General features: G+C 50.3%; 2 protein-coding genes; both read left to right on the top strand.

Annotated features, from left to right (window-relative positions):
* Positions 1-1,211: 1,211 nt before the first annotated feature.
* On the top strand, positions 1,212-2,754 carry FFUJ_09949 (uncharacterized protein; the record flags this gene model as incomplete). XM_023568092.1 has 2 exons in its annotated part: positions 1,212-1,515; positions 1,664-2,754. The coding sequence occupies 2 exons, from the start codon at positions 1,212-1,214 to the stop codon at positions 2,752-2,754; spliced, it is 1,395 nt and encodes a 464-aa protein (XP_023435442.1).
* An 8,429-nt stretch (positions 2,755-11,183) lies between these two features.
* Positions 11,184-11,671, top strand: FFUJ_09950 (uncharacterized protein; the record flags this gene model as incomplete). XM_023568091.1 has 4 exons in its annotated part: positions 11,184-11,201; positions 11,295-11,401; positions 11,462-11,478; positions 11,568-11,671. The coding sequence occupies 4 exons, from the start codon at positions 11,184-11,186 to the stop codon at positions 11,669-11,671; spliced, it is 246 nt and encodes an 81-aa protein (XP_023435441.1).
* Positions 11,672-12,641: the final 970 nt, after the last annotated feature.

Below are 12,641 nucleotides of genomic sequence, written 5' to 3'. Positions count from 1 at the left end.
AGTGACGAGAGACAATAGCGACAACATGTGTGTGTGTGTGTGTGTGTGTGTGTGTTATCTTCCCAGACAAGGCTTGAGTTACGACTGGACGCCACCGTCCAATGTCTCGCCTGCTTGTGGACGACGTTGTATGCAGTCACTTTAAACGATGATGGGGGAGAAAAAGTAAATATTGATACCCTTGTCTGCGGGGATGAGATCGGATGATGAACCGATCGAGATTGCGTTGGGGGAGATATTACGTATTAGTTATGAGTGGAGAATGGGCATGATCTGAGGTGATATGATGGGAGATGTCATGAGAAGTGTTCATGGGAAGTGGTGTGGTTGTATACAGGTTGATACTGAGTGGAGGACCATACAGAGTACAGCTTATAAGAAATATCAGCCAAAGAATAATAATTCTTCCGTTCAAACCAGTGACTGGCCACAATCGCAATATTTGACTCAACTCATCAAAAAATCGCTTTCGTCTCCTTCGCCTCCACGCAACTGCAGCTCGCCGAACTACGCTCCAATGAAGCACACCGTCGAACCGATATATCAATCAAGCCAGCCTGTTTCTCAAATCTGCGGTGAAGAAAAGGGAAAGGCCCAGACGAGGCTTTCTGTAAGGACAGGGCTAACAGGGAAAGACGTGCCTCGCGTTGCACCACATGGTCGAGGAGCACAAGGCGTGCTGTTGTGATACATTGAAGAGAAGGGAAGAGACGCCACCGCTTGTTGAGATTGATGAGAGACTTTGATGATAATGAAGAATGGAACTGGTTTTGACTTGATATGAGTGCTTGATTCAAAGTCATGAGTTTGATATCTTCCACTTGATGATACCTCAAGGTATGGCGTCGAGACATACATAGCAGATTCTCATCTGCTTCATCTTGCTCATCGACGCCGGTCCATTGGATCGGATACCCCTGACAAGGTCTCACGACGAGGATACCGACAGCATCGGAACCGCCTCACTGGCAAAAGCTACAGGATCCTCGATGCAGCACGACACGCTCCGTAGGCGAGTTCATGCATGAGCCTCTTTTCCTCCCATCTCCTCCTCTCAACTCACAAAATGTGGGAAGAGCTGTTACTGTGCCACCAAAAACAAAATACAGCATCACTCAATTCTTCCCTCTCTCCTTTCTATAAACCGCCCATCTTTGTTCCCCCTTGTTTCTTTGCCACCGTTCGAAAAGAAAGAAAAAAAGTTCGATGTCATGGCAGAGACAGTCCATAGGAAAGCTTGTGATCGCTGCCACGCGCAGAAACTCAGCTGCAAACGATATAACGACGAGGCGTGCGAGCGGTGCGTCAGGCTCAAGACGGAGTGCAAGTCTAGTCCTTCGCTACGGTATAGGAAGAATCAGCAGCAGCTTGCGGAGAGTCAGCAACAGCAGCAGCAGCAGTTTGTTGAGAACGGGACGACTTCTTCTCTTACTGCTACGTCGAGTGGACGCCGCTCGCCGAAACGACGACGGACAGATAGTCAAGAGGATCCGAGTCTTGTCTCACCCGACGCGGGTACGTGCCCCCTACCATTCTGCTTTATCGCCCTCTATTTCTTCTGTCTTGGATGCAACCGACTCACAGCCGAGTCAAGGAGAAGCAGCGGTGTCAATAATACCCAATAACAATACCAATACCCGTACCCATACACACACGGACACAGACAACAGCCTCAGCCTGACGTCTAAGAGTCATATCCTCCCCGTCTCCGTCCCTGTCCCTGTCTCACCCGATCCCGTAGTCGACAGCACCGACTTTGCCTTCACCTTTGACCAGCAGCTCGCCTTCTTCACAAATCCTCAGTATTTATCTCACTCCGAGTTCCCTGGAACTCGTCCTGTATTCTGGGAACCTGCACCTCTCTACCAGCATCAGCACCAGCACCAGCAGCCACCTGAACACTCTTATCACCAGCCGCCGTGTGAAGTTGCACCAGAGCGTGACGCTCTTCACCAGCAGCACGTCGTGCCCCTGAGCTGTGCACCTGAGCACAGCAGCACCTCTGACAAGCGCGCGCCACGCACGCAGTCGAAGCAGCAGCAGAGGAGTAATAGGCCTAGGCCCAGACAGATCACCCTCCGCCACGACGCTGACTTGTCGCCGCTGCAGCAGCACGAGGTTCCCCAGATTCACTGGATGGCGCAGTTGTCTGACATAAACGCCCGGCTGCTGGGCCTGGCGTCCGCTTTGCCTTCTCCCCAGGATGGACCGCTGATGGGTCGTCCTGTTGATGAGAGGTTTAGAAGTCAGGGGTTTCCCATTGAGGATATGTTCAAGCTCACGCGACGTGTTGCTGATATTCTTGAGAAACCACCTTCCAACAATGATGGGAGTAAGATGCATCACTCTACCATTGATGGAAGTGATCCGGGCAATGCCATGTTCATCTTGTCAACATACGTGCGTCTGCTGGACATGTATCAACGAGTCTTCAGCCTCGTACACACAGAGCTAGCAACACAGACAGGTACGGGTACGACCTTCAGCTTCTGGAAACTACCCGCCGTGACGGTAGGATCCTTCGCTATAGAGTCGTCTCCATTTCTGCAGATGTCTCTCACGATCCAGCTAGCAGAGGAGTTCTTATCTCGTCTGAGAGGTTCGACGGCTCGGTGGTTAGGGGCTGGGAACGCAGCGTCCATGTTCGCGGGAGTTGTGGATGTGTCTTTTCAGGCGTTTCGGGATCGCGAGGAGGCTTTGGCGAAGCATCTGGTTGAGTTGCGGAGTGAGATAGAACCTTTGATAGATTCATAGGGGGCAGTGACCTGAGGAGAGGGCACGAGTTGGATAGGGAACTGGGCTGGGGATGGATGCAGTATCGGTATAGGGGCTTCAACTGTTCTGTTTCAAGATGGAGGAGGCCTCAAGAAGCAATTCACTAATACATACCATCGTTTTCACTGAGACAAACACATATCACCAAGTGTCGAGAGTCTGTGAGGAGGCTTACGAGCATACCAAGCCTCAACTCTACGAAATCAGGGGCAATGACACAAAAACTTCACAGGCACATTCACGAAACACCAGACTTCCATCGTCTCCCATCAAAATCCCCTATTCTACCCAACAATTCCCATTTTCTCAGAGTGGCAATCTTTTCGTCGTCGAAGTTGAAGCCCAATTCATGCCCAACTGACCCAGAGATCTGGAACAGCGTAAATCATATGCCGCTCATCTTCGGATTTCCCAGACAGGAATTTGATCCTCAGGGCCCTGAAAATCCCTAACTACTAGCCTCTATTCCCGCGCGGCGTGGCCTCCGAAGTTTGCCATTGGCGATCCGCATCGCGACGAGAAAAGAGACAACAAGAGGGAGGGACTGACTGACTCTCATCAGAGCCTCGCATATGACCGAACCTCGCAACTGCAAACCTCCCCACGTCTCGTTTTACTAGAGCAACTGTAACTGCAACTATCGCAAGGCCTGGCAGGGCAGGGCAGGGCCAGGGCAGCTGGCTACCGTACCCAGTGGAAGACACGAGGACGTCGAGTCTGCCGTCGTCAAACGCGCCCGCTAGGGGAAGCCAACGATGCATCCGACACCAGGCCACAGAGGTCCTCAGCGGTATCTGATTGGGACCGAAGCTCTAGAAGGCTCCTCGTAGACAGATGTTTGGGTGAGGGATGTGCCGACACTAGACCACCTAACGCCCAGTAGCATCGCCAGTTTTGCCCGTTTGAGTATCCCCTGCAAACTCTAACAGCACACGCCCTGCCCTGTCTATTTTGAGTTTACGACTCGACTCGCTGACTCTCCCTCCCAACCCGTGTCTTGGTGACGCCCCTAATTAACGAGCGAGCGATGAAACATAACAGGCCCTGCTCTGTGGTCGATAATCGATATCGCTATGACAATGTGTGCATATAACAAAGCAAATGGCTGAGATGGAATAGGAATGCCGTTACGATCCATCCTTGGAAAGGTTTGATCGCCAACCTGCACGATGTGACAGGGGTACAAGTACGAGAAGACCGTCTATCAATCTCAACTCACCTCACGCCAGTCACTGAAAGAGCGCTATGACTTTAACGCGTTTATTGGCCCAGAGACTTACCGTTACGACGTTTTTCCTACTCCAAAGAGAGTATAATTCGCACGACACTATCCAAGGCGTCTTCGGAACGTCTGACCCGAGATGCACTTATCAAGACGTGCATTCATTTCCATGCACGTAAGTAGCATAACTTAACTTAAAACCTCCTACTCCTGGCTTTCCGTCCCTATCGAAACTGACAAGTGACAGACGGTGAATGAACGAACCGAATCGAACCAATTCTTCACCGGCAGATAATATGTAGACTGACCTGACCTGACCTGACCTGACCTGAGCTGTAACAGATACACGCCCCCCACTGAGTCGTCATCAGCTCTACAGTACAGTATGTACATTACTCTCTCTGTTACCTGCGTAGCTATGCATCCATCCGCAGGCCATGGCATCCAGTACATACCCTCGATATCAAACCCCCATTGGAGGTCTTCATAAGCAAGGGACGCATTTTCGCTACACGGAACGTTCCTAGACCCCGACGCCGAGAACGGCACAGCCGCGAGCCATCCCACTTCACGTCGGCTCTCTCTCTCTCTCTTGTCTAGTAAAGCCAAGCCAAGCCAAGCCAAGCAACAAATCTCGTGAAACGAAAGGGCAGAGAGAGAAAATGATTCATAACCTCACGGTAATAGAACGAATGAAATTAAGCTTTCACCCAACGGCTTGGTAATGGGTAAACTCTTTCCGATCCAGGCAAAGTCCCACAGATGTCCATTGCCTCGGGATTTAGCTGTGGATATACCTCTGAAGATCTTGATGCCCAACCCAAACCAACTCGACTCGCTTCTCCTCCAAAGTGAAAATATCCGGACCCTTCTTTTCCTGAAGAAGCATGTGCGACAGAAATGTCAGGATCCCCATCCTGTCCCTCCCTTTCTGCGCTCAAGACACCCCTGTCCTGTCTTGTTTTGAGCATAGGCCCCCTCAAAGAGAGCACGTTTTTTGTCTCACAGGGAGAAGAATCTGCCTGTCTCTCTTGATGGCAAAGACCGCGATCAGGACCATGCGGTTTTACATTCTGCGTCATCTCGCCAATTTCCAGCAGAACGGTTCCGCAGGCTTGGTGCGAGACAAGGATTCCATCATGACATGGGGGACAATCAATCTACGATAGGCCAACTTTGTGTCCGTCTGTATTGCTTTTTATCCTCCCTCGGCCGAGATGTATACTTTCATGCCTCTGGTGAGAAATCTGCCGAATGACATGGGTAGAGTAACTCTTCAAGATGCCCTGAAACAGTCTCTGGTACATAGACACTCTGCTCACTTTTCTCTGTTGCCTATGTTGCATCGCAAATGTTGCATCGTAAATATCGCTTCCTCGCGATCATCCTTGGGGAGTCATGATAAACCAGGTTACTGGTAACTGTACCTTGTTGCAACGCATGGATGCTCACGCCAGAATCATCATGACGAGTTCCTGGGCGAGATCTGCCTATCATGATATGTTGATACGTTGTAGGCCGATCATACAGGGCGTGGACGGTAGAGCGACTGTCTCGATAGAAGAAAGTCATAGCATAATCAATTCCCTGTCCTTCGCAAGGCGCCGGAGTCACTTCATCAAAGAATCATCCTAGTGACTCTTTCACGTATGTATCCGATGTAGGGTATTCGCAGTCCCGGCTCTTCCATCTCTCCCAAGCTCTCTCTAGACTCACACCGAATACGATCATCAAATGCAGAAGAGAAACAAAATCTTCAATCAAGAATGGCATGATGCCTAAACCTATCATCGCCCGGCCCGGTCCAGAAGCCGCCAACAAAGCAACCATCATAAAGCACTTCTGCAACTCATGTGAACTTGGCGGCGACTAGTAAAACCGGTGAGTTTAGCGACCAAGTTCACCTCTCTGGTGGTTCCGCAAATCTACTATGTAGCGGGGACAATTCCGCAGAGAACAAAAAAGCCACGGACACTCCTTGTTAAGTAACGTGCCAAGTCTGGGGTTGACAGGTTGTGCTTGTGCCTTGCATCTCTACCCGTCAGCGCTTGAAGCGGCCCTGGCGGTTTCCGCGTAAAGAATTTTCTTCTTCCTCGAAGTTCGAGAAGTCGAGGTTTCGTGATGCGAAAAGGCCTCCAAGTTCGAGACTGTCAAGACCTGCATTGCCCCCATATGCATAATGCATGCGTTGTTGACATCGTACAGCTGTCAAAGAGCGGTCTGCATCATTTACATTAGTGTTTATTGAGTAACAAATCCACACACCTCTTTTGTGAAGCGTTATTGAAGCAAGATTCGCCTTCGTATCTGGTTATTGCATGCGCAGTTATCCAAATACACTAGCAAGTTACGAGTGTCTCGTTGTGTCTGGCCCGACTACGCCGGGGCAAAACCAGCCGAGACAAATCTCCCCTTTTTCCCCCTCGTCTCTGATGGAATGACTGTTGTTTTCTCGTTTGTTGTCTCATCATTCGTACCCAGGCGCTCGGTAACCAGTCAGTTGATTTGACCCAGGGCGAACGAGTTCCACTCTGTGTGATTTCCCGGCAGAGGCGGGATTACATGATCTGCCCGGAGGAATGGAAAGGGAAGGGAAGGGAAAACCTTTCTCTTGGTAACCAGCTCAGACCAGCGACAAGATAATAGGACAGGTGATGACGAAGAACGAGAGATCCGCACGATCCTGGTCTGACAAGAGTGGACTGGATTTGAAGCCCTGTTCATATCCAGGCTGAAGGATCAGGATTGAACGTGGCGGACTTGGCCTGAGAAGGACCTCGTTGAAGAGATAGCTCCGAGACATGACCGCAGAGGTCCTCGGAGGGTTACAGGTTTCTGGACCTGGCGAGGGTTACAGAAGGATGGGCATGGCTCCTGTAACCAGGTATGTATGCTAAGGTATGTACAGTTCTCCCAACAGAGGCTACAGCGCTCCGTGAGTTTGATCTTCAAGATGGCGTCCTGCAGACCCATGCCCAGCCTGATAGGTGTCAGTAAACTCTGTCTCGTTTAAGCTTTGCATTTCTCTTCGGCCGTTTTGTTTGGCTTGTTAGATTTTAGCAGTTCATGTAGGAAGTGAAACAGACATGTCAAAGTGTTTCCGTATGTAGCTCGGGTAAGTTGACAGCTGAAGTGAATACCGAGTGTCGTCACCCTTGCATGAGAAATAATTCGCATTGACGAAGGGGAGTCTCTCAGCAGAAAGAGAGAGTCAGAAGAGCCGGCTCCTGGCCCTGGAACTTGGCTGGGATTGGGACTGTCACACCCACCAGAAGCAGAACATCCCGAGGCCCGAGCCCGCGTCCTGGGAACGCCAAAGAAGAAAGCTGGGACCGACGTGATTGGACAAACCCCTGTGAAGAGGGGCATTATGGCTCTGCAGAGTTGACGATTGCAACAGAGGCCAGGTTCTTCAGGCTAGGGTGAACTTGGCGTCAGAGGCAGGGGAGTTCACTGACCAAATAGCGAGCCCGAGACCTAAGAAAAATTTGGCGATTATGAATAGTATCGTCCAGATAAGATTGAATGCGTTTGAGCGAAGAGGAGCTTTTTCTCTTCACGGAGTAGACGATGATAGTCTCGGAGGACTAGAAACACAAGCTACAGCTGGACATGGCCGTGTATGGAGACAAGTTGTCTCCATAGCATGTCATGTCTGGCTTGCTCGGGGGGCATTTCCTAGGTCCCGGGCAAAGCCGTCCAGCCAGTCGGTAGAGGCTAAGAGGACTCACCCGTCAGTCCCCCTTGGCAGATAATTTGCCATGGAGAGCACGAAAATCTGGATTTGCAGGGCTGATTGGATAGCGGTGTGGTATCAACCAAGAGACGGCGTTGGATCGACTGTGGAGATTGTGGAAATTATGTATTCCAGAAGACGCCTTTCAGAAGCGGAAGGCTTTTTCGCTAAGTTTAGTCTTGAACATGACGCATTGCAAGAGAGAGAGAGTATGTGTGTGCTGTGTTTCTCCTTTTTGAAACCTGGTCTGTGTTTGGCTGTGTCATGAATCAAGAAAAGATTTATACGAAAAGAATCGGGATATTGTATGTATGTATGAACGTTGACATAAACAGAACAAACACCCCCTGTAGAGTGCAGCAAGGATGAGTGCTCGTTTAGCCGCAATTGGTGGGATTCTCATGCTTGACAGCGTAGGCCTGCAGCGAGGCCTGGCTCAAACTTGTGCATAGCCATGTCGAAACTTGTTGACCGGTTCCTCATTAGGAAAGTAGAAAACTCACGTGGAGGGCAGCGGGTGAAAGGCTTAAAGATTGTGCAGTATTTGAATGAGTTGTTGGCGACGACAAGATATCGGTACTCGTGAATGTGTACATACTTTAAGGTCGGGTGCGCCTAGATAACAGCTAACCAGCCAAGCTTATAGGGGCCTTGCACCACTACGAGCCCTGTAAATGCTATGGTACGGGATCTCTCATCAAACTCTCGGTAGCGGATACGTTTCGGCTGAGTGACAAGCCGACAGCAGCCCAGGACCAGGACAGGACAATACAGGACATACCGCTACCGGCATTGCGCCCACGTGTGCAGTGGAGCAGAGCGCCAGAATATGCGTGCTAAAATGCTAACTCCATGCACGATGCTGTTGTGTATGGGGTCGTATGTATGTAGGAGTCTAAGCTCAGTCCATATGACCCAGACAGCCTTGTTTTTTCTCCCGGTCGTTTTGGGCAACGAAACGAGGTCATTCTCCGAATGGTGATACCCGGCAGTGGACATGTGTGTCATGGAATCACGACGGTACTTGAGCCCTCTAAAATTCGCCAGGGGCCATACGAAAGCCCAGCCCAGCAGAGAATGGCGTCAGTGTCCAAGCGTCCAGTGTCGCTCATCAACCAAGTCCAATGGACCTCTACGGACAGGGCACGTCTAGAACGGACTGAGACGTTGGCAGTGGGTCAGACAGGTTTATCACTCTCGCTCTGTCATCCATATTCTGCTCTAATTAATTACCTGAGTGATTACTTAATTAATTAAATCCCCTCGCTCAATAGGATAGACAGCGATGGATGACACAAAACATGGCCGTGCACTGAACCGCAGTAAACCAGACTAACCTGACCTGCACGCAATGCAGCACAAGAAAATCCTTTCTACATTGATGTGATGTGCATTGACGCAGACAGCCAGGCAGGCCCTTTATCAGATAGACCTTGTTTCTATTATTGATTCAGCCAGACCAGCATTGTCGCAGCCAGTCAAAACAGCATCCTACCTACCTACCTTGATGACTGCTCAGTCAAGGGATGCCGAATAATGACGAGTCTCCTTAATTGGCATGCCATGACTAGCAAAAGTTGACTTGGTCTCTCCAAAGAAGCAATATCAAAGAGGTCTCGACCCCTCAAAACGGTCGTGGTGCATCCCGCTCTAGGCAGTACAACATGCTGATCACACGAAGGGGTTGGCTCATTGAGGGAGGCTTCCACGTGCCCGACGGCCCGTGTCTGCTCGGGTGATGCAACTCCCAATCAGATAAAACGGTGAGAGTCGAGTAGATAGGTAACTATTGCTTGCTTTGGAGGCGGTCATCGTTGCTTGAGGTGCTGCTCCCCTCGCGGTGGAGTAAGGCGGGACGTTTTGGTCTTCCTTTTCAAGGGTCCAAGACCTTTTGTTCTGCTCACCGTCACGAAGTATTTCGAGCAGCAGAGCAGAGGGCGCGGTCTGGCGGGCAGACAGAGACAGTTCTGATTCAAATTGTGGATCGCAGCACCCTGAAGGCCAAGGTGAGCTAGACGGCGGCTCCGCCTTGGAGACAGTTTCCTCGCTCCAGAGACTAGTTAACGAGAATGCTATGCTGTGCTGTGCTGTGGCAGAGTATTGCGGTGAGTACCCAATCCATGAGGTAAGGCATAGAGCGAGCGAGCGAGCGAGCAAGCATGTTGACTTAATGTAGGTTGTATGTGCTGTTACCTGATACAAGATGGATATGGATGGATGGACGTGCTGTAACATCATCGTGAGGGGAAGGGGATTGCCGGCGGTATTGGTGGTTCTGGAATATTATGGTGGAGTGAAATGGAAGGGTCCAAGTTTAGATCCCCCAGCCCAGTAATACAGGCCAGTGCTGTTTCGGCATGTGCGACAGTGATTTCTACGGAGTACTCTATCGTTTATTCATTCGTAACGAGAAATGTCATTTGGGAATAGCATCGACCGTTGTCTTGCCTGTGCCTCGGCCAACCCTCGGTGACTCATCCATCTCCATCAAACATTCATTCTCAGGGTCTTCCTCTAAACTAAAATAAATTGCAGAACCCAAAACTCATCCTCACTTCGCCGACGCCGAAGACGTGAGGGCTCGCAGATTGGTCTGTGTGTTTCACCAGACAGTGAGTACCTAGTGAGTGGCCTTTTAATTCTTGGGGGACTTTTTTACCAGGTGGAGGATAGCTTGGTCTTAGATTAAAACAGTTGATCCCAGTAAACGGGTCGCTCTCGATATATGCATACGCATGCGCAAATCATTGCAACTCTGTCCAGTCACACCCCCCCTTTTCACTCCCTCCCGCTCTTCAGCTCGCAAAAACAACCCCAGACAGCCACCCCCCCAATCCCTTGTTTCTCGGAGAGAGATGGAAGTGCCACCATCAAAACTTTTAGCAGCAGAGAACACGCCCCCCTTCTTGTACGTACAGAGAGGGTGTGCTTGCTCGCGATGCTGCTATGGCTCCCTCGATGGCAGTGGGCTGTCTGTCAACAGGGGTCACCTAGGTATGTATGGCATGGAAGGGCCCTTTTCTCTTGTCGAAGTTATAATAAACAACCTTTTTCCTTTTGAGCCCCGTCCGTAGGGATTCTCTAGCCTCTGTACCGTTGTTTTGGCTCCATCTTGTCTCTGTCTTTAAATACTTCTTTATTCCCCTCCTCGAAGCCATTTCCAATTCGACCAAGACGTTGCACCGTGTGTTATTGTACCGTAGTCCGTCTCAGCAGGAACCTTGTCGCCCGCCATTGCTACCCAACACCAGCAGCATCCTTGAACGCTACTCTACTACCTGCCCTCACTTTTTGATATAGAGTTCGGCGGATCACTACTATTGCCCATTGTATATACATATATAACCACGGGGCCTAGCCATCTTCATCTTGGACCGATCGACTCACATACTTATTATACCTTGGTCCACGGTTTTTTAGAATCGACATAACTTGGTCGGGTTTGCCACAATGTGCAACTACATCTATGTAAGTCAGAACTTACAACATCATATCACCATACACCACATCACCGTGATGGTGAATGGTTATATACAAGATATATACTGATACATTTTATAGAAGGAACTTAGCTGCCAACATCACTACCATCTGGTAGAATCATGGTGTCCCAAGTATATCGAGACCGAACGTCGGTGTCCGCCCACCATCGTGAGCAAGCAGTACTGGTGAGTCAACATGGCCATATCCACAACATACATGAACATTCACTAACCATATATCCACAGGGGTGACGACATTTGTGGTATGTCTTAACATTTCCAAGGCCCGACTCGATGCTCTCCACCGAAGGCCAACTTTTAATGCATCAACTCGTACTAATTAGTTCTCTAGCTGCCTGCCGCGAACGCCAACAACCCAGCAATCACCCATGGGCGAAACTGATCCAACGTCCCGAGTCACGCTTGTCCTACTCTCCCCAAGTTCGTGCGCAATGAAAACGAGCGATCCGTCTCGCAGGTCGAGTTCTCGATGTGTCGCCAACCGATCTGCCACTCCAACATCCAATAAGGCGGCACTCTTCACCTATCTATCCATCCCCGCACACGCACACGCATACACATACACATACGAAACTCGACCTCTCGGATGAGTTGAAACAACAGGATACAACCTCATTCGTCTCTCTCTCGCCTACGGTGCCGAGATATCCCTCCATCGAAACGAATAGTCGACGTCTGCAGGCTCATCAAGCCAAGCGATGTGCTTTACCAGGTGGCCGACTCAAGTGAGACATGGCACCCCCCACTTCGGAACCGTGGACATATGAATCAACGAAATACAGACAGCATCGAACAACAACAAAACCACAGAAAAAAGTACAGTTTATCGATACCTTGGAAAGGCGCAGGAAAGCATTTGGTTCATCATTTTTACTGTCATCATTTTATTATCTGGAAGGAAAAGAATTCGGCTCTTTGGGTGCAAACCCGTTCTTTTGGCCGATGTGGGATGGGGGACACTTCGTCCCTCTCTTGACTCGCAAGAGGCGTTTACAAGCATGGCAGAAGCTTTGGTACCTTTTTGGGGGGGATGGCGTCCGATCGACAGCCCGGGACCAGCTCTCGAGGAGAGCCCGAAAGCTGGGGGGGATGGGGGCCACTGAAGAAAGTGCTCAGACACCTGCAATGTGCATCTTTTCGCCACCGACAGGGGAGAGCTTAGGCCATCATAGCTCTGCCTACAGCACAGTCGGGTCGATGCCACGCACAGGACAAGCACTTTCACCCATCAACTCGGACCTCATCTCGACATTGGACGCCACACCACCAGCCTCGGGCGCTACTCCGATGATTATCTGCATGAGAGGTCTTATGACCGTCATCAGAGCAGCCTATTATCAAGCAACACCTCTTGGATTGATCTCTCGAGAGAAGAAGAAGAAGCAGCCCAACCACATCTGGCACG

Source organism: Fusarium fujikuroi, chromosome FFUJ_chr09, assembly GCF_900079805.1.
Source record: "Fusarium fujikuroi IMI 58289 draft genome, chromosome FFUJ_chr09".
NCBI classification, from domain to species: Eukaryota; Fungi; Ascomycota; class Sordariomycetes; order Hypocreales; family Nectriaceae; genus Fusarium; species Fusarium fujikuroi.
This window is presented reverse-complemented; position numbering and strand designations above follow the sequence as displayed.